This window comes from Amblyomma mixtum, chromosome 8 (assembly GCF_055824585.1).
Source record: "Amblyomma mixtum isolate Tamu chromosome 8, ASM5582458v1, whole genome shotgun sequence".
Taxonomy (NCBI): domain Eukaryota; kingdom Metazoa; phylum Arthropoda; class Arachnida; order Ixodida; family Ixodidae; genus Amblyomma; species Amblyomma mixtum.
In genome coordinates, this window is record NC_143019.1 from 119,934,063 (window position 1) to 119,953,619 (window position 19,557).

The 19,557-nt window shown below is 50.2% G+C and overlaps 1 protein-coding gene across 4 annotated transcripts in view; it reads right to left on the reverse strand.

Moving 5' to 3' along the window:
- Nucleotides 1-19,557, reverse strand: part of LOC149334100 (uncharacterized) — a 36,894-nt gene that overhangs the window by 4,497 nt on the left and 12,840 nt on the right. For 2 of the 4 annotated variants that reach the window (XR_016284720.1, XM_089555020.1), the window contains one exon: nucleotides 8,941-9,026. Coding sequence is in view for 2 of the 4 variants with exons in the window: in XM_089555020.1 (XP_089411146.1) it covers nucleotides 8,941-9,026 (86 nt within the window). In the remaining 2 variants the exon portion in view is untranslated. Of the gene's footprint in view, nucleotides 1-8,853; nucleotides 9,027-19,557 lie in introns of those variants that run through there. The other 2 variants (XM_089555019.1, XM_089555017.1) reach the window with 1 other exon arrangement.

Below are 19,557 nucleotides of genomic sequence, written 5' to 3' on the forward strand. Positions count from 1 at the left end.
TGACAGAGAGATGTGTATTGCTGTCCTATCCTTTGGGTTCGCTGTGACATGCAGAAGCTCTGATTTCACTGGAGCACATTGGAGCCCACAGTCATTAGCATACGCATCGACTATGGAAGCAGCCTGCTGAAGGCGGTCCTCCATGTCCCCAAGGCTCCCCTGAGTGGTCCAAATTGTAATATCATCTGCATATAACGCGTGTTGAATGCCTTCCACCCGGGCCAATTGGCTTGGGAGGCGCATCATAGCAATGTTGAACAGGAGCGGTGATAACACTGCTCCCTGAGGAGTACCCCGTGTTCCCATCATGTAAGGGCCGTATTTCTCGCCCTCAATCCGAAGAAAGGCCTGGCGATTAGACAAGAAATCTCTTACATACGCGTAGGTCCTAGCCCCACAATCGGTAGTACTCAAGTTGGCCAGGATGCTTCCGTGTTTACACATTGTCGAAAGCCCTATCAGATCAAGGGGGAGGATGGCTTTGTCATTGTGTTGCATAATTGTGGGTCGTATTACATCCCTGTGCAGCTGGAGAAGGACATCCTGTGCAGACGTGAGGGCGAAACCCGAACATGGTGACTGCAAAGAAGCCCTTACTCTCCAGGTATGGAGAGAGGCGATCCCGTACCATCGTCTCCATAAGCTTGCCCGCATATGAGGTCAGTGATATGGGCCTCAGGTTGTCCGTATTCACGGCCTTACCTGTTTTAGGGATAAACGTCACAAGTGACGTTTTCCACTCGGGAGGGAGTGGAGGCCGTCCCAGATCTGGTTGATGTATTCTAATAAATGAAGGTAGGCTGAGTCCGGTAGGTTCGCCAACAGGTTCACTGTTATGTGGTCCCGTCCCGGAGCCGTACCCCAGCGCATTTTTTCTAAGGCCGCCTTAAGGTCGTGCAACTCAAAAGGGGCATCGAGTGTTTCATTAGGCCTGCCAGAGTACATATACTCTGGCCCAGGCGGGTCCTCCATACGACAGAGATATCTGTCGCACAGAGTGTCCGCAAGTTGCGCCGTCGTACCTTGGAACCCTTGTAGAGCCCGCCGGAGCTGCTTTTGCGTCTCCCCTCTCGTTTGGGAGGGGTCGATTAGACTGCGAAAGAGACGCCACGTCCCCTTCGAGCTCATCTGATGAGCGGCGGCGTCGCAGCGTGCTATCCAATTTGAATGTGAGAGCACGGCAGCATACGCTGCAGCCTGCTCTGTGAGTTTGGCTATGCGGTCGCGTAATTTGCGATTAGTTTTCTGTTTTTTCCACCGTTTAGTTAAGCTCCGGCGCGCCTCCCACAAATGCAGGAGGTGGGTGTCCACTGCGGGGATCTCTTCGGTGGTTTGTAGTGTTGTGACGTGTTCTTTCTGAATGTTGTATATGTGGTTAGCCCATTCCGCGTAGCCGCCGGAAAATAGTACGGGAGGGATAGTGTGATTCCGGAATTTGTGCCAATCGGTCAGCTTGGCCTGACCCCATTTTTTGCGCGCTGCCTTTGCCTCGAGTGTAATCCGGAGAAAGAGGTGATCGCTGCCTAGAGAATCTCCCAAGCTCTCCCAGGCAGCCGCTCTAGCATTTTTAACGAGAGAAAGGTCTGGATACGTGTCGCGGGTTACCGAATTCCCCACTCGAGTGGGATACGCCGGGTCCGTGAGCAACGTGAGGCTGAGGGTGGAGATGAGCTCCGCCAGCTTACGTCCTCTTGTCTGTTCGAAGTGGTAGCCCCAATGAAGGCTGGGAGCATTGAAGTCTCCAACGATCACTAGAGGCTCTTTGGCTGCCAATTTTAGCAACCGCGGCGCACGCACCTCACGCGCTAAGTGGGCGCTGGGCGGTGGTAAGGTCCTGCGGATGTTGCAAGCTTTATCTAGCCTTCACTCTTCCGATCCGTTGGAAGTCAGTGCCGTCAGCATTGCTGTCGCTGGTACGCTGCGCGAAACGTTCGGAATGCAATACGTGTGTCGCGTGTCTCTGCGATCTTCTCTTGAAGCAAAAATTCAGGGGGGCACTTTGTTGACCTAAAGTGCGGTGAGGCGAAAGCCTTAAGCGCAGTGTTGCTGCTTGTGTCACTGATGTGTGGTTAAGTAGTAGTAGTAGTAGTAGTACTAGTAGTAAAAAGCTTTTATTCGACCATAATTTATAGGCCGAGCATGTCGACCGCCTGGGCGACCAGAAGCCGCTGTTGTTCTTCCCCTTCAGCGCCAAGCCAGTCGAGCCAGGTGGTTATGGATAGAGAGGGTGGGGGGAAGGAACCCGACTGTGAGCAGCCGGGCAATAGGAGGTATTCACTGAGGCCGCGCTACCAGACGGCGCGAGCGTCGCCGCGGCAAACGCGCCATGTTTGCGGTCGTTTCACGCTAGCTCGCGCAGCAAACACGGTACGCCGTGAGGTACCCGGCCTGAACTGTTAGTGATCAGTAACATATTTGCACGTTGTTAAATGCATCAGCGACCGCGTACGCTTATTGTGCATGAAGTTTGCAGCAGAATTCCTCTGTGCCGTGATAAAACAGAGCTGCCTCAACTCGGCAGCAAAACTGGCTGGCTGCACTGCACGCAAAAATGTACACGACTTGCAGCTTTTAATATCAGTTGATAACTGTCGTGGATAAACATCGTTAATCGTGGATAAACAGCACGATTAACTAGCGAAATTCCAAAACTGGCACCGCTGAAACTGATAATTCCAGCGGCAGAACGGTCAAACAAATGCTCGCAGCAAGAACGTCAGACCCAGCGAGAATATTTTGCAGTTTTGATTGTAGCTACGGAGCGCTGCTTCAAGCCGTAGCAACATGTCACTTTCAGCAGATAGAGGTGACAAGTTAAGCTACAGCTAAGCGAACAGACCCTTCGAATTACTCACCTCTGCAAAAACGGCACTTCGGCCGTCGGCACCGCGGACGTCGGCACCCTCAGCACGGCTCTTGGACTCACCCGCTTGTCAAGTAATTGCACCCTCTCATAGGTTTTTATGCTTTAATTCCTTGGCCTGTCAGCAAACTTAAGCCGTGCACAAGGTTGGCCTCCCGGTGAATTCAACAGGCGGCAGCAGTCCTGTAAGTAGCACACCATGCCGGCGCCTCCGCATTCCTACGGGGCGTCGACCTTTTCAGAAAGTAGAACCTTCTGAGCGTGCCCGCTCTTTTCTGCTTCGCACAGTTCACGGAATATTTACTCAGTCACGCGGCGGTACAGGTCGGACAGAAATTATCTGCGGCGAGACGCGAAATACTCACATTTCACCCATCACCAGCTATTTAAACGCTGCGGCTGGCTGCGGCGGACGCGCGCGCGTCCACCAACATGGCGAATGCCGCGCCGGCAGCTAGCGCCCCTTGCGGATGACGTCATGTGAATACCTCCTATAGAAGAGGCAATGGGCCAGGTCCGCATAGATACATGGGCAGTTGGGACAGGAAGGGTCCGATCGATAGCGATAGAGGAAGAGGCGGGACGGGGTGATAACTGCATTCATCTGAATGTACCGAAGAAGGCGAGACTCCGGCACCGTGAGTGATGGATGAGGGGGAGGGTAAAGGCCTTTGTCGAGGCGGAGCTCAAGGTAGACCTCTTTTATGGTGCGGCGAAGGGTGAGTCTCCCACCGTCCTCCGAGGGCTTGGGCAAGCTTTATCTAGCAAGCTTTATCTAGCCTTCACTCTTTCGATCCTTTGGAAGTCAGTGCCGTCAGCATTGCTGTCGCTGATACGCTGCGCGAGACGTTCGGAATGCAATACGTGTCTCGCGTGTGTCTGCGATCTTCTCTTGAAGAAAAATTCAGGGGGGCACTTTGTTGACCTTAAGTGCGGTGAGGCGAAAGCTAGGGGTGTGCGAATATTCGAAATTTTCGAATATAGTTCGAATATTATATTTTTAGTATTCGTATTCGATTCGAAATCCATGCATTCGTGTTGTTTCGAATATTCGACCCGACGCGAAAATTCGTACCCAGCCGAATATTTTATTGCGAGCACCGGCGTTTATTTAGGTCCGCAAGTCCTACCGACAGAGTCATAACAATATGGCGGCGCCTAGAGCAATGGGTAACTTTGGGCCATACAGCAACTGACTACGCTGGTGACCTTCTTTGTGGCTATACCTGCGACGCTGAAATAATCAGAGCTGCGCACGAAATACCTCGCAATGCGTGCCAGTTCAGTGCCAAGTGAGAGGGCATTTTTGTGGCTGGAGAAGTCGCTTCAGCTAGAAGGGAATTAGCTACTTCTGCCTGACCATGTGGAGCACCCGGTTTTCCTTCACTACAACCTTTTATGTTCACTCCAGCAACGCGCTTTTGTGCTTATGGCAAGCTAGCCTTAATCAATGCTATGTACTAGCCATCTTCTCTGATATTTCCACTCTTCTAAGAATAATGTTCGAGACTTTGATACTTTTTTTGCAGCCACACACATCTTTTGTGTTCATTTCATCACTGATAGTTGAACTGTGATGTTCTTGGGCGCTGAAATAATGTTTTGTAGTGGGTAAATGCGTCTGTCCTTGATTATTCGATATTCGATTCGATATTCGCAACCAAGTATTCGTATTCGATTCGTATTCGAAAAATTTGTTATTCGCACACGCCTAGCGAAAGCATTAAGCGCAGTGTTTTTGCTTGTGTCACTGATGTGTGGTTAAGATGTTATGCTACGCCTCTAAGAGCGGAACGCGACAGCGTCTTGGAACGCTACCAGAGAGTCCATAGAACGCCATCGCCCGCTCGGTTCTGCGCCTTGCTCGTCGGTAAATTGGTTTTTGAGGAAAGGAAATGTGTATGTCTGTCATATCTCGGTGGACACCTAAACCTCGCCGTAGCGGGAAGGGAGGAAGATGGGAGTGAACGAAGACACGGTATTCACTAGACGCGCCCTTGTTAATTCCAAACCATCGAGCTGGCATGGCGGAGTGGTAGCGTGCTCAGCTCGTACTCCGGAGACCGGGGAATGGGATCGTATAGTGATGCTCCAAGTGGGGATGAGTTTAGTTAATCGCTTAATTCCCCAATTAAACTAATTAGCCTTTCTAATTAAACCAGATAAATAAATAAAACCGAGTACGAAATTGCTCGAGTTCGGGAATCGAACCGCGGTCTCCAGAGTGCGAGACGAACATGCTAACCACTCCGCCATGCTAGCTTTTTTTTTCTTCAACATGGTATTTATTACAGTGATGTAATGTTCTATGTACATGAACTATATACAAGCTATTATGAAAACAGTGGTAATCAATACATATTGAAAAGACATACACTAGAAAAGGGGCAATGCAGAGCACATCACTAATAGTGAGTGCCACTCCGGTTCCTACTCAGTCTGGGCATACACGTCTCTTAAATGGACAACCATTCGACTGAAGTGATCCTTTGTAGACACAACAGGTTCACAGTGTCTGTCCATCATGCGGGTTTTCCAGAGGCTGTGCAGTCCAATCAGAAAGAACATGTCCAGGGGTTCATCAACAAATGGCAGCGCAGTGAGATAGCGAACAGAATGTGGAGTCAGATGAATTCTTTTTTTAAAAGTGCGTTGCAGGATATCCCAGAAGAGTACTGCATCTTTGCAACTGATGAAACAATGCTCAATTGTTTCTGGTTCATCACAAAGGCGGCAATTAACGGTAGACACAAAAATGCCCTTTTTATCTAACCATGTTCTAACGGGCAACGTACAGGTGTGTAACTTAAAGAAAAAGGTCTTTGTACACGGCGAGACTGGCATCTTACGTACTCTTTTGAGTACGTCATGCCCCGGTAAACCAACATACAGAGAGCGGTACATGGGCGGAGGGAAGAGCATACTAATCAAATCCTTATACAACTTTTTCCTCGACACTAAAAAAAGGAACTCAGGAGAAAAACGAACAAGTAGGAAACGGACAGCCAAATACACCTCTTGCATTATGCCCCACAAACACGGACGGTCACAAACATTGGAAGACACAATGAGGTTGAACAAAAGATGAACCAAATTTGTTTGCAGGAATGAACGTACTATTGGGTGTGTAGTGTCACGGAAAAACATGAAACGTGACACTATCTGTCGGACATACAGGTGAACTAGACCAAGGCCGCCGGCGCTTACAGGCCGAAAAAGGTTATCACGCCTCATAGATTCAAAAGACGAATCCCACACAAAAGTAGCGAAAACCCTGTGAAAACGCTGGATAGTAAGTCTTGCGCAATGAATAATTTGCAGTACATAATATATTTTAGTGGCGAGAAACAGATTACAGGCGGTCGCCCTGCCAAAAATTGAGAGGCCATGGGGGACAAACGTTTGAGCATAGCGCTGAAGAGTTGACACACGGTCTTTCCAATAATGTGTGCCATGCTTATAGGCACTGAGAGGGACGCCAAGGTACTTTGGTGGCCTGCATGTTCATGTTATACCAGCATATTCAGCAGGTGTCGAACCCCAGCTACCAAACCAAAGACCGAACTCTTAGAGCGATTAATCCGACTTCCTGACACCGAACCAAAGTCCTCCGTTAAACGAATAACCTCATCGATGCTTGGCTTATCAGCATAAAAAACGCAAGGTCATCTGCATAAGCCAATACCTTCAGTTCGTGGCCCATTATTCGAAAACCATTGACACCTCTACTGTTTATAAAACTTATGCAAAGTGGCTCCAAGTATAATGCGAACAGGAGCGGAGACAGTGGGCACCCTTGTTTCACCGAAGACTGAATTGGGACTGGTTGCGAGAGACAGCCATTAACAATCAAGCGCGTGGTACAGGATTTGTAACAAAGGCGTATGCCAGTAGAAAGTATTGAACCGAGATTGACGTGATTTAAAAGTGCAAAAAGAAATGAATGGCACACTCGATCAAATGCCTTTGCCAGGTCAATTTGCAGCATTGCTACTTGTTCTTGAGCGTCACTGCAATACTGCAACACCGTACGCGCTACATGTAGGTTAGATTGTATTGATCGTCCCCGCAAGCCACATGTTTGATGAGGCCCAATCAAAGTAGACATTGCAAGCTGCAGCCGATTTGACAGTACTTTAGCAAAAATCTTATAATCTACATTAGAAAGCGTGATTGGTCTGTAGCCATCTACAAATCGAAATTTTTCCTTATCCTCGGTTTTTGGTATAAAGACAATATGACTTTTCGTAAATGACTGAGGCAGGAATTCAACATCAATACTTGTCTCAAAAATTTGGAGCACGACAGGGGCTAGAACGGATTTAAATGCCTTGTAAAATTCTCCTGAGAGGCCGTCAGGCCCCGGAGTTTTTGAAAGCGGCAATTGATCAATTGCATCTTGCAATTCACCCAAGCTTAAAGAGCCACTTATTGCCTTGCACTCATCCTCATTGAGTGGGTTAATCATGGACACCAATCGCGCTATATGATCATCATCAGCAGTGCTAGACGTGGCAGCAAACAGAGAGCTATAGTGGTTTTCAAACTCGGTAACTATGACATCTGTACTTGTGACCAGGGCACCACCACAGTAGAGCTCAGAAATTCGCTTGGCAGCAACGTGACGACGCTCATCTAGCAAGGCCTGTCTAGTAGGCTCCTCAGAGTGCAGAGCACGGTTGCTGCGGGATAATACACGGGCTGCACGATAGCGTTCGGCATCAAACTTCTGAAGGTTGCACTTAACAGCACCATGCACACCGCCATGCCAGCTCGATGGTTTGGAATGAACAAAGGCGCGTCTAGCTAACACGGCGTCTGCGATCACTCCCATCTTCCTCCCTTCCCTTACAGCGAGGTTCAGGTGTCCACCTAGGTATGCGAGACGGATAAATTTTCTTTCCTCAAAGACCAATTTACTGTCGAGCAAGGCGTACAACCGAACGCGGGCGATGGCGTTCTGTGGACTACCTTGCAGCGTTGCAAGATGCTGTCGCGTTTCACTTTTAGAGGCGAAGCTTAAAATCTTAACACATCAGTGACACAAGCAGCAACACCGCGCTTAAGGCTTTCGCCTCATCGCACTTTAGGCCAACAAAGTGCCCCCCCCCCCCCCCCCTGAATTTTTAGCCAGGTGTGCTCGGCATGCTTGGTGGCACTGAAAGTTATTATACACAGGCGAGTTTGGTGCAAGCCGGTCCCTGGGCCCCCACAAGGCCCGCTCCACTCAAACGTTCCTGTACTGGAGGTTCATGGCGCTGGCAGCCCGGCCTTGGGCAATGAATAGCTGGCCGGGTTCTTAGGCCGCAAGAGGGTCCCCCAAGCCTCCCAAGTGTGCTCGTGGCCCCGCAATGGAGGGTCGTCCAGGCAGAGGAAAAGGATGTGGTCAATGGTATATCTTGGGTTGTGCCAGAGGGTACAAGAGGGGTTTGTGTGCACCTATTGATAGCGCTGAGTAAGGGGAATGTTTTGTTTAGTTTGGCTTGGTTTATGGGGGTTTAACGTCCAAGTGCGACTGAGGCTATGAGGGACGCCGAAGTGAAGGTCTCCGGAATTTTCGACCAGCTGGGGTTCCTAACGTCCACTGTTGTCACACAGTACACGGGCCTCCAGAATTTCGTCGCTATAGAAATTCGACCGCCGCGGCCGCGATCGAACCCACTGAGTGAGGGGAAGGTAAGGTGTGCATCTGGAGACGGCTCTAAGGTGCGTGATGATAACTGTCAAGGAAGGAGCGGCCCGGCTGGTAATTGCTTAACATGTGGCACCTGACACTATAATGCGTCGCCGCGTATAAGTTTGCCGCAGGACAAGTTTTTCACGCCGGTAAGAGGAGTGATATTCGAAATATATATAAATACACTGAGATTATTACTAATCAACCACAATCGATCATTTCTTGAAGCCGTGAAAGGCGCTGCCAATTCTGTACCAGAAGAAACAATGCGAGTGCACAGAGTGCACAAAAAAATAAATGCGTGTTTTCATGGTGAAAGTATGCTCACACCGTTTATTACACGTTAAGCTATTAATAAATGCGTCTAATGGACCAGCGAATGGGCGCAGCGGAGACGCACTGGAGTTCTCCTGGGGGCAGGTGGTGTGCACCAGACGTCTCCACGTCCAGTTGACCCGGCGCTAAATTGTAGATGTCTCCGGGACCCTGCGATGGAAGTGGAAAAGCATAACACGGGCTCATTTTTCCACTCAGGGCAACACATGTATGGGTACCAAAAGAGCGAGCTTTCTCGTAGCACGAAGTAAGGGACGCGTTTTTTTACCACTGGGTTATTTGGTACATGGCATCAAACTGTACGGGGCGTCCATTAATTCCAGAAGCCCTCTCTACACTTGCATTTGGCGGAGAAACTTTATGTGCTGGAGAATATTTTAAAATAAAACGAAGGCGTGGTTGACGAAGCCTGTTAAAAGATAACGGTCGCTGTTTTGCCGGCGGCATGATGACCCTATGGTCTTGATCGGAGACCTCTCGCGACCAAGGCCGTAGCGCGTCTTCAACACGCTTACCGTGGACGTCAAACGCTCCAAGATGTCTACATGCTAGAATATGTTGACACACCCTTACTCGGCAAGCCCGTCATCAATGACTTCCAGGTGCTAGCCTTCGTCAGCGCCGTGGCAAAGAAGGTGAGCATCGACAAGCTACTAAGAAAATACCGCATTCGCGTGCGCGGATGTGGGAAGCCATTTGTTCTGAGCTCCCCTCTCCGCATACCAATTCCAGTCTACCAGAAAACAAGGCTTGAACTGCAGCGAATGGAAAATATTTGGAAAATATTGGCGTCATTTACCTGTTGATGACCTACTGAATGGTGTTTACCTATGGTGGGAACGGCTGGAATTTCTTTGGAGGAGAAATTCTAGAGGCCCGTGTACTGTGCGATCTCAGTGCACGTTAATGAACCCCAGGTGGTAGAAATTTCCGGAGCCCTTCACTACGGCGTCTCGCATAGCCTTAGTCGCTTTGGGACGTTAAACCCCATAAACCATAAACCAAACCAAAACCAAAAGGCGATGTTAGTATCTGCGTGATTTTCACTGAACTCAGAGAGTTGCATCCCTCAGAGAGTTGCATCCGGTTCATACGTCGAGCATACACTCGGGCTGCTTCACGGGGCCAAGGTGTTTTCGAAGCTCGATGCCAATTCAGTGTTCTGGCAAATACCACTCAGTGAAAACAAGACGCGTACTGCCTTCATCACGCCGTTCGTGACGTTTTCCTTGGAACAAATTTCCATTTTTCATCGCGTCCGCTTCCGAGCAATTCTAAATTATTGTGGAAGGTGTCAACATAGTTGTGTGTCATATGGACGACATCCTTATCTGGCGCACAGACAAAAGAGAGCACAGCGAAACACTTCGCACCGTCTTCAATGACTCCCTGAGACAGGTGTCATGCTAAACGAGAAGTTCCTCTTTGACCTCGACCAGCTCACATTCCTAGGTAACAAGCTTGACCAGCGCGGAATAAACCCGACGAAAAAAAGGTTGAAGCCATCTCAAAAATGGCCAGTCCCACTACTAGAAGCCAGTTGCAAAGGCCGCTCGGAATAGCTACATATTTTTCGCGCTTTTTACCAAACCTTGCGGACCTGCTCCAGCCGCTCACTCGTTTGTTGTCGAAAAAGCAGGAATTTGTTTGGGACATTCCTGAACATCCAGCGTTCGACAAATGGAAGCAGCTACTTTCATCTCGCCCAGTGCCAGGGCTCTACGATCCTGCTAAGGAGCCAGTGGTCAGTGCAGAGGCTTCTTCCTTTGGACGGGGGTCAGTGATTCGAGAGAAACATACAGTAGCAAGTTTTCGGTCATAGCTTATGCCTCCAGGCCTCTATCTGAGACGGAAAAACGCTATTCGCAAATATAGAAAGAATCGCTGGCCTTGGTTTGGGCTTGAGGAAAACTGAATGGCTACCTGGTCGGCAAGCAATTCACAAAGAAAATCGACCACAAGCCATTGGTACCTGTCCTTATGCCAAAAAGTCTTGACCTTACACCGCGGCTACAAAGATTTAAATTGCGAACGATGGGGCACCAGTACGAAGTGATATATGTACCTGGGAAAGAAGTGATTGCGGCCGACGCGCTTCCCAAAGCGCCTCTGCAGGCGAGTGGCGACATAGAGCTAGAAAGCGACATCAAGGCTTGTTTTTTTGCGCTGAGTGAGGACTACCCTTCCCATCCAGCAGCACTGCCTTTAGTGGCTGAAAGAATCTCGAAAATCAGGCCGCATGTGCTGTATCTCCGAGAACTCTGCACAAAACAATACCTTCCCGAGGAGCTTTACCGTTCGAAGTGAGATCGTTCTATGAGTATCATCAACAGCTTACCGTAGAGGGCGATCGGCTACTCTACGCAGCACGTGTAGTTGTCCCACTCACGTGCAGGAAAGAAATTTGGCACCTTTTGCACGAAGGTCACTTCGGCATCACGAAGACCCTGGTCCGAGCTAAAGACTTCGTTTGGTGGCCTACAGGGGCCAAAGACATCGAAACCACCATTATACATTGTCCAGAATGCGCCAACACGTCCATAAACCCAAACATGCCCCTTCAATGCACCGAGTTTCCTTCAAGGCCATGAGAGAGAGTTGCAATACACCTGTTCTTCTTCAATAGCCACTGGTGATTAATCGTGACTGACTATTATTCCAGATAGCCGGAACTGACTCCTCTAGTGCTGCAGATAGCAGAAGCGATAATCACCAACTTGAACCCGTGCCGACACCGATCTTTCATTCGTTTCTCTCTCTCCCTCGCCCCTCTTTCCCTCGCCCCTCTGGCTATATAATACCCCTTGATCCGAGAATAAAACGTCATTCTCCGGCCTGGCTACGCTGTCTGAAGCATCGACCGGGAGCGGCTTGTCCACCGACAATGCCGTCCTAACAGTGGCGACGAGGCTGAACCAGGACCTCGGGCCCAGGACAGCGGCACACATGGGTCACAGGCTACCGGACTTCGATGATGAAAAAAATTACCGACGATTACGTTACTTCCTAATGCGAAATTTGAGCGCAGCAAATAAGCTGTTTCACCTTTTCGATAGTGAGTCAACCCCAGCTGCGGAGTTGGTTTCAGGGACAACGCCGCCGATGCCGACACGAACAATATGATACCCTCGCTTCCGCAGCGCTAAGAACCAGGTCTAGCCGTGGGAAGGTGGTCACGTATTCGTCGACGTGCCGGGGCCTACGTGAAATAACCGGCGCGTCGGCAACTGAAGAGCACCCTATCCGCCACACAAGAACAGGGGGGGGGGGACCCTTTCCTCCTCTTTCTGCATGGCGGCGACTGTGTTCTATGCAGTCACGTTATCTTGACTCTCTAGCGGCGTCAGCGGCATCCAGCGGTATCAGTCGGTCGCTGCTAGCGCTGGGGGGATGAAAGGGGGGCGGAGCTGGGTACGAGGCCGACGACAACGCCGACGACGACGCGAAACCCAGGAACGGACGCCAAAGAGCTGCGCTCTAAAAAGCAAAATCTTGGGAGGAATGACGCAACGTCCACACCTGGTGTTCCGGTGGGACAGAGTACATTGAGACCCTAGTCTGGGACTGTCTGGGACAGTCAATCGTGCGGTTGAGGGGGATTAATTAGAGCCAAAAATGTCCAAAGTGTGGGCGGGGCTGCAGCAAACGTGGCGCCAAATTTGAAAACGCTGGAAGTGTGGCACCACGTGACCGAAAGATTGGGCGGTTCCAACGAGTGGCGCCAAATTTGAAAACGAAGCGTGGCACAAAGTTTGAAAACTCAGATGGGCAATTGATCGAACCTGATTAAGCAAGACAATTAATTGTGGTATCAATAAGGTATCGATAAGTGACCTGTATGTGATCGATAACTGATCGATAAGTAATCGACTTCTGGTTTCAGGGTCTCGACTTGCGGTCACGAGTCTTAGTTGACGTGAAAAGTGTGTAATTGTTATGTCTACATCTTGGTGTGACGTCATGAAGTGTGATTTCATTTCTCGGCACTTCTCTGATGCGGGTGCCGCAGTGATCTCTAACGTTTTGCGCCGCCGCGGTGGCTCAGTGGTTATGGTGCTCGACTGCTGACCCGAAAGTCGCCGGTTCAATCCCGGTCGCGGCGGTTGAATTTCTATGGAGGAGAAATTCTAGAGGCCCGTGTACTGTGCGATGTCAGTGCACGTTAAAGAACCCTAGGCGGTGGAAATTTCCGGAGCCCTTCACTACGGCGTCTCTCATAGCCTCAGTTGCTTTGGGACGTTAAACCCCATAAACCATAAACCAAACCTAACGTTTTCCCTGCACAGTGACAGGTGGCTTTCTCTATGAATGCCCACTGCCAGGTCTAACGACGGTATCTGTGTTGAGATGCCAACAGGACAGGTTTACTCCAACCAGAGGAATACCAGCACGAGCACGATACACCTGCCAGCTGAAGGCCAGCAACGCGCGAGCACGCAGCAGTGCAGCAATGCTAACCGGCCTAGCTACTGCATGTGGCTGCTGCCTAGATCATCTCCCTGACAAAAAAATTACCGACGATTACGTTACTTCCTAATGCGAAATTTGAGCGCAGCAAATAAGCTGTTTCACCTTTTCGATAGTGAGTCAACCCCAGCTGCGGAGTTGGTTTCAGGGACAACGCCGCCGATGCCGACACAAACAATATGATACCCTCGCTTCCGCAGCGCTAAGAACCAGGTCTAGCCGTGGGAAGGTGGTCACGTATTCGTCGACGTGCCGGGGCCTACGTGAAATAACCGGCGCGTCGGCAACTGAAGAGCACCCTATCCGCCACACAAGAACAGGGGGGGGGGGGGGGGGGGACCCTTTCCTCCTCTTTCTGCATGGCGGCGACGGTGTTCTATGCAGTCACGTTATCTTGACTCTCTAGCGGCGTCAGCGGCATCCAGCGGTATCAGTCGGTCGCTGCTAGCGCTGGGGGGATGAAAGGGGGGCGGAGCTGGTTACGAGGCCGACGACGACGCGAAACCCAGGAACGGACGCCAAAGAGCTGCGCTCTAAAAGATAAGTGGCAAGCTTACCTAGTGAAAGTTGAAGCGTACTTGGAAGCCAATGAAATCACAGTTGACGCGCAAAGAAAAGGGCCTTGCTCGTAGCCGCCCTTGGAACAAAGACAGTTCAAGTTTTGTGCAGTGAAGTAGCGCCAGCAAAAGCAAATTCGCTGAGCTACGATGAGGTGGTCAACACTTTGAACAGCTACTATGATCCTACACCGAACGAGATAGCAGAAAGTTTCAAGTTCTTCAACCGCTATCAGAAAGAAGAGGAATCCGTGCAAGAATTTATTGTTGTTGTACGACAAATAGCACAGAACTGCAATTTTTCGTCTATGCTAGACAGAATGATCAGGGACCGCATCGTGTGCGGCGTCAGATCGAAAAGTTTGCAAAAGCAACTTCTGGCGAAAAAAGCCCTGTCGCTAAAGGAAGCAGAGGCTCTCGCGCTAGCTGCAGAAAGCGCCGAACTTGATTCACGGGGCATAACCGGACAAGCTCTGGATGCTAACGTGCTGAATGTAACTCGTCGGCGCAAACCAAAGAGAGAAAAGCCGAAGTTCAGGCCACAAAAGCAATGCCAGTGTTGCGGGAACCATGGCCATAAGACGGAAGCGTGTCGCTTTAACAGACGGCAATGTTTCAAATGCAGACAGTACGGTCATCTAGCGAGGATGTGCTCTTCATCGGACATTGTTAACAGAACCGGTACCATGGAAGCGCAAACGCAGCAGGAATCTGAGGAGAGTGATAGTAGTACATCGCAGATTTGGTCTCTCCGCACGAAGCAGACGCTGCTACCGCCCATTCAGAAAACATTCACGTGGAACGGCGTTGACCTAAAAATGGACATTGATACCGGATCCCCAGTCTGCGTCATTTCAAACGCTATCTATGACAAGCATCGTAAGGAATGGCCTCCGCTTGCGAAATCGCCGATAAAGTTGTCGTGCTATCTCGGGAAGCTACCCGTGCTTGGGGTAATGAGCATGGACGTGTCTTATCAAGCAGCGACAGTTGAATGCAACCTGGTGGTGTTAAACTGCAAAGGCCCCAGTCTTTGTGGCCGGGATCTATTGCAGAAACTGGATGACACGGGAACGGCTCTCCTTCACGTCAAGGCGCAACCCAACAAGACCAGCATAATTCCTCCAGCTGCCCCGCTACCGGCTTTGGCACTACTGACCAGTTACGCCGATCTTTTCACCGAGACCACGGGACTCCTGAAAGGCCCGCCAGCCCGGATTCATCTCAAGATTCATCTCAAGAGCGGATCGACTCCGAAGTTTTTCAAGGCAAGGAAGGTTCCTTTTGCGTACAAAGAGAAAGTGTCGCAGGAGTTGGGTAGGCTCGCGGAAGCGGGGATAATATCTCCAGTGCCATATTCGGAATGGGCCACGCCCATTGTTGTCGTCTTGAAAAAGGACGGCTCGGTGCGCATTTGCGGAGACTTTAAAGCTACACTAAATCCAGTGTGTGAGATTGAGCAATACCCGCTGCCAGTCATTGACGATATGTTTGCCAATTTAGCGGGAGGAGAACGGTTCAGTGTGCTAGATCTGCGGGATGCCTATAACCAGGTCGCGCTAGACGAGGATTCGCGGAAACTGACCGTCATTAACACTCACAAAGCGCTCTACTGCTACAATCGGCTACCATTCGGTATCTCGTCGGCGCCAGCAATCTTCCAGCTGAAAATTGAATCGGTACTCCAAGGGTTAACCGGCGTGCAGGCCTACCTTGACGATGTGCTGATAGCTGATAAGAGCCAAGATGACGCCAACTTGAAAGCAGTGCTGCAGCGCTTCAGGGAACATGGTATTCAGCTGCGCTCTGATAAATGTCGCTTCGCCGAGCAAGCAGTCACATATCTTGGTCATCGCATTGACAAAAAAATTACCGACGATTACGTTACTTCCTAATGCGAAATTTGAGCGCAGCAAATAAGCTGTTTCACCTTTTCGATAGATTGAGGCAAAGAAATCGAGCAACACATGTATGCGCTAACACAGAATTTTTTTTTTTCACACGTATTCCTTTAACAAAGACTCCACTAACAGTTCTTGACAGTCATGAAGGAAGCTTTGTGGTTGGAGAAATAGACTGATATATGTTCGACTTGGTACACCAATGCTTGATTCTCAAAGACGAGATCTATACAAGTGCCTCGCGAGGTTGTCACAGCCGTGGGACGCGTTACGAGCGAGAGGAACGGGATGTTCTCCCGCATAAGTGTTAGGAAATTGCTGTTTGTCTTTATGTCAACATTAAAGTCCCCCACTACTAACATCGGTGTGGATCGATGGACGGTTAATGCGAATTGCAGGAAGTGCACGACGTCTTTCGTGAGTGCGGTAGGGGCGAAGTAGGCAGCTACTACCAGCAAGCCGTTGGGCAACTTTGCGGCGCACAGTTCGCCAACTTCATGTGACGTGCCAAACATTTCGACTGGTATTGCAGAGAGACCTGTGCGCAAGTAGATAGCGACTCCCGCCGCTCTGTTGTGGTCTCTGCGAGCACCACAGCAGTATAGGAAATCTATGATTTCGAGAGGCTCTTCGGGATCCATCCAGGTTTCAGCAAAGCAAAGTACAGAGGAATGGCGCAGAATGTGATCGTGGTGTACGTCCTTGGCATGTGCGGCAAGGGAGCGTACGTTAAGAATGTGGTTGTGAATGATGAATCAAGTGCTGCCAGCGAATGACGCGTCCATTGGCTGTCTGCGTGTGTTACTGATGTGTGGTTAACATGTTAAGCTTCGCCTGTAAAAATGGAACGCGACAGCGTCTTGCAACGCTGCCAGGGAGTCCACAGAACGCCATCGCCAATTCGGCTGTACGCCTTGCTGCACGGTAAATTTATTTTTTGAGGCAAGGAAATGTATCTGTCTCGCATATCTGGGTGGACACCTGCACCTCGCCGTAAGGGAAAGGGGGAAGATGGGAGTGAACGAAGACGCCGTATTAGCTAGACGCGTCTTTGTTCATTCCCAATCATTCAGCTGGCATTACGGAGTGGCTAGCGTGCTCGTATCGCACTCCGGAGACCCTGGTTCGATTCCCCAACTCGACCAATTTCGTTCTCGGTTTTATTGATTTATGCGGTCTAACTAGAAAGGTTAATTAGGCTATTTCATATTTATATTATTGCATTTCTATCCATCGTGTTCTGTCATTAACCTGTCAATTGTTGGAACTGTCTAGGATGTTCGACACAACGTATATGAAAGCAACGTCTTACTGAGTGGGGAAGTGCGTGGTGGTTGTGGAGGGAACGCGGCTTCGTACTTAGGTGTTTTTTTCAGCAGCGTCTCCTTCCGCGGACGCTGTTGTCGCTGCGGCGCGCGTCTTTTTCTTTTTTTCTGACCTTTTCATTCTCCTCTATATTAATTAGGCTAATTGATTAATTAAGCAATTAACTGAACTCAGTCCAACTTAGTTGCAGCATCACTATACGATCCCTTTGATTGGTTGCATGGTTACTAGCCAAAGTACAATTGGCCCCATTTGAAATTCGCACACTGTGACGTCACGAGCATTTCGACCAATTGAAAAGCGTGAGATTGGGGGCGGAGCTGGTTACGAGGCCGACGCCGACGCCGACGACGACGCGAAACCCAGGAACGGACGCCAAAGAGCTGCGCTCTAAAACGGGTTGCATCCAATTGAGAAGAACATCGATGCTATCCGACTAGCCCCTTCTCCGCGTAATGTTACAGAGTTGCGTGCTTTTCTTGGATTCATCACGTTCTACAATAAGTTTCTCCCTAATCTGTCCACATTACTTGCTCCTTTGTACAAGCTGCTGACGAAGGGAGCCAGGTGGATGTGGAGCGAAAAAGAGCAAGCTGCATTCGAGCTGGCGAAAAAGGCGCTTTGCGCAGCTCCTGTGTTAACGTATTTCAATCCGAAGCTCGAGCTACATTTGGAATGCGACGCCTCTCCTCATGGGGTAGGAGCGGCACTGTTCCATCGCATAAATGGAGAAAACAGGCCCATTGGATTTCGGTCCCGGACCTTGACTTCGGCTGAAACGAAGTATTCACAGATTGAACGGGAAGCGTTAGCTCTTGTCTACGGTGTTTCACGTTTCCGTGACTACCTACTTGGCATGGAGTTCACCCTGGTCACGGATCACCGTCCTCTGCTTGGCCTTCTGCGAATGGATCGCCAGACCCCAGTCATGGCCGCCGCCAGAATACAAAGATGGGCGCTCTTACTGGGAGCGTACAAGTACAAGCTGCTTTGCAAGCCCGGTAAAATGATGGTCAACGCGGACGTCCTAAGCCGTTTACCTCAAACCTTGCAGGAAACCGAGACTGCACCGGAAGGCGACGCAGAGTTTGTTCTCGCCATCGACCAGTGGGGCCAGTCGGCCATCACCATAAATGAATTGCGGTCACTTACAACAACGGACGAGGTGCTACCCCTTGTATGCAGGTACGTCCGTGAGGGTTGGCCCAACGCGTGTTCAACCGGTAACTCCGAGATGATGGCTTTCTACAAAACGCGCCAGGAGTTATCTGTTCAGGATGGTCTCCTACTGTGGGGACATCGTGTAGTAATCCCCAAACAGGCACGTGCTAGATTGCTGATGATGCTGCACGAAGCCCATCAGGGCGTCTGCACCATGAAGAAGGTAGCGCGGTCTAAATTTTGGTGGCCGGAGATTGACCTGGATATTTGCCGAATTGCCGCTCAATGCAGAAACTGTGTCCAGGCTTTACCAATGCCACCAGCTCGTGAGCCAGTGAACTGGCCAGCAACCGAAGAAAAGTGGTCCCGTCTGCACCTGGATTTTGCCGGACCTATCAGAGATAAAATGTTGCTAATCGTGGTAGATTCCCACAGTAAGTGGATCGAGGCAATTCCACTAGCGCGTGCAACGTCAAGTAGCACGGTAAACGCACTGCGTACGCTCTTCAGCCAGTTCGGACTACCGCGCACTGTAGTAACTGATAATGGCACGCCCTTTACGGGGTCGGATTTCGCCACATTCATGGAAAGAAACTGCATTGCCCACATTCGGACACCGCCCTACCATCCTCAGAGCAATGGACTCTCAGAACGTGCAGTCAGGACGGTGAAGGATGGATTAAAGAAGATGCCGGGCTTGGATCTCTCAACCGCACTCGCGCGAGTTTTGTGTCGTTACAGAAATGCCCCGCGGCAGTCCGGCCTTTCACCTTCAGAAACACTGTTAGGTTATCGACTACGCACTCGACTTGACATGTGTTTTCCTCCCAGGAACAAAGCTACGCAGCTGTGCAGAGAAGCTAAGAGAACTTCGGAAGACGCCAGTTGGAGTTTCGCTCCGGGGGACCCAGTACTAGTCCGTAACTATGGAGTGGGTGACAAGTGGACACCCGGAAAGGTGAAGTCGACAACAGGCGCTCGACTAGTGACTGTCAAGACTGAAGATGAGGTGGTGGTTCGTCGTCATGCTGATCAAGTCCGCAAACGCTGCGACGAGGGCTCCACACACACAGGGACAGTCAAGCAGCAGCAGCACCATCGGGACATCCGCTGGCTGAAAACCAAGCACCCACGTCAGCACCCGTTGACCCTGCACCCCAGGAGACGACGCTGCGACGGTCAGCCCGGGTGAAGAAACCAGCGGATCGCTATGGCTATTAGGAGGAAGGGATGCTGGAGATAGCAGAAGCGATTAGCCATCAACTTGAA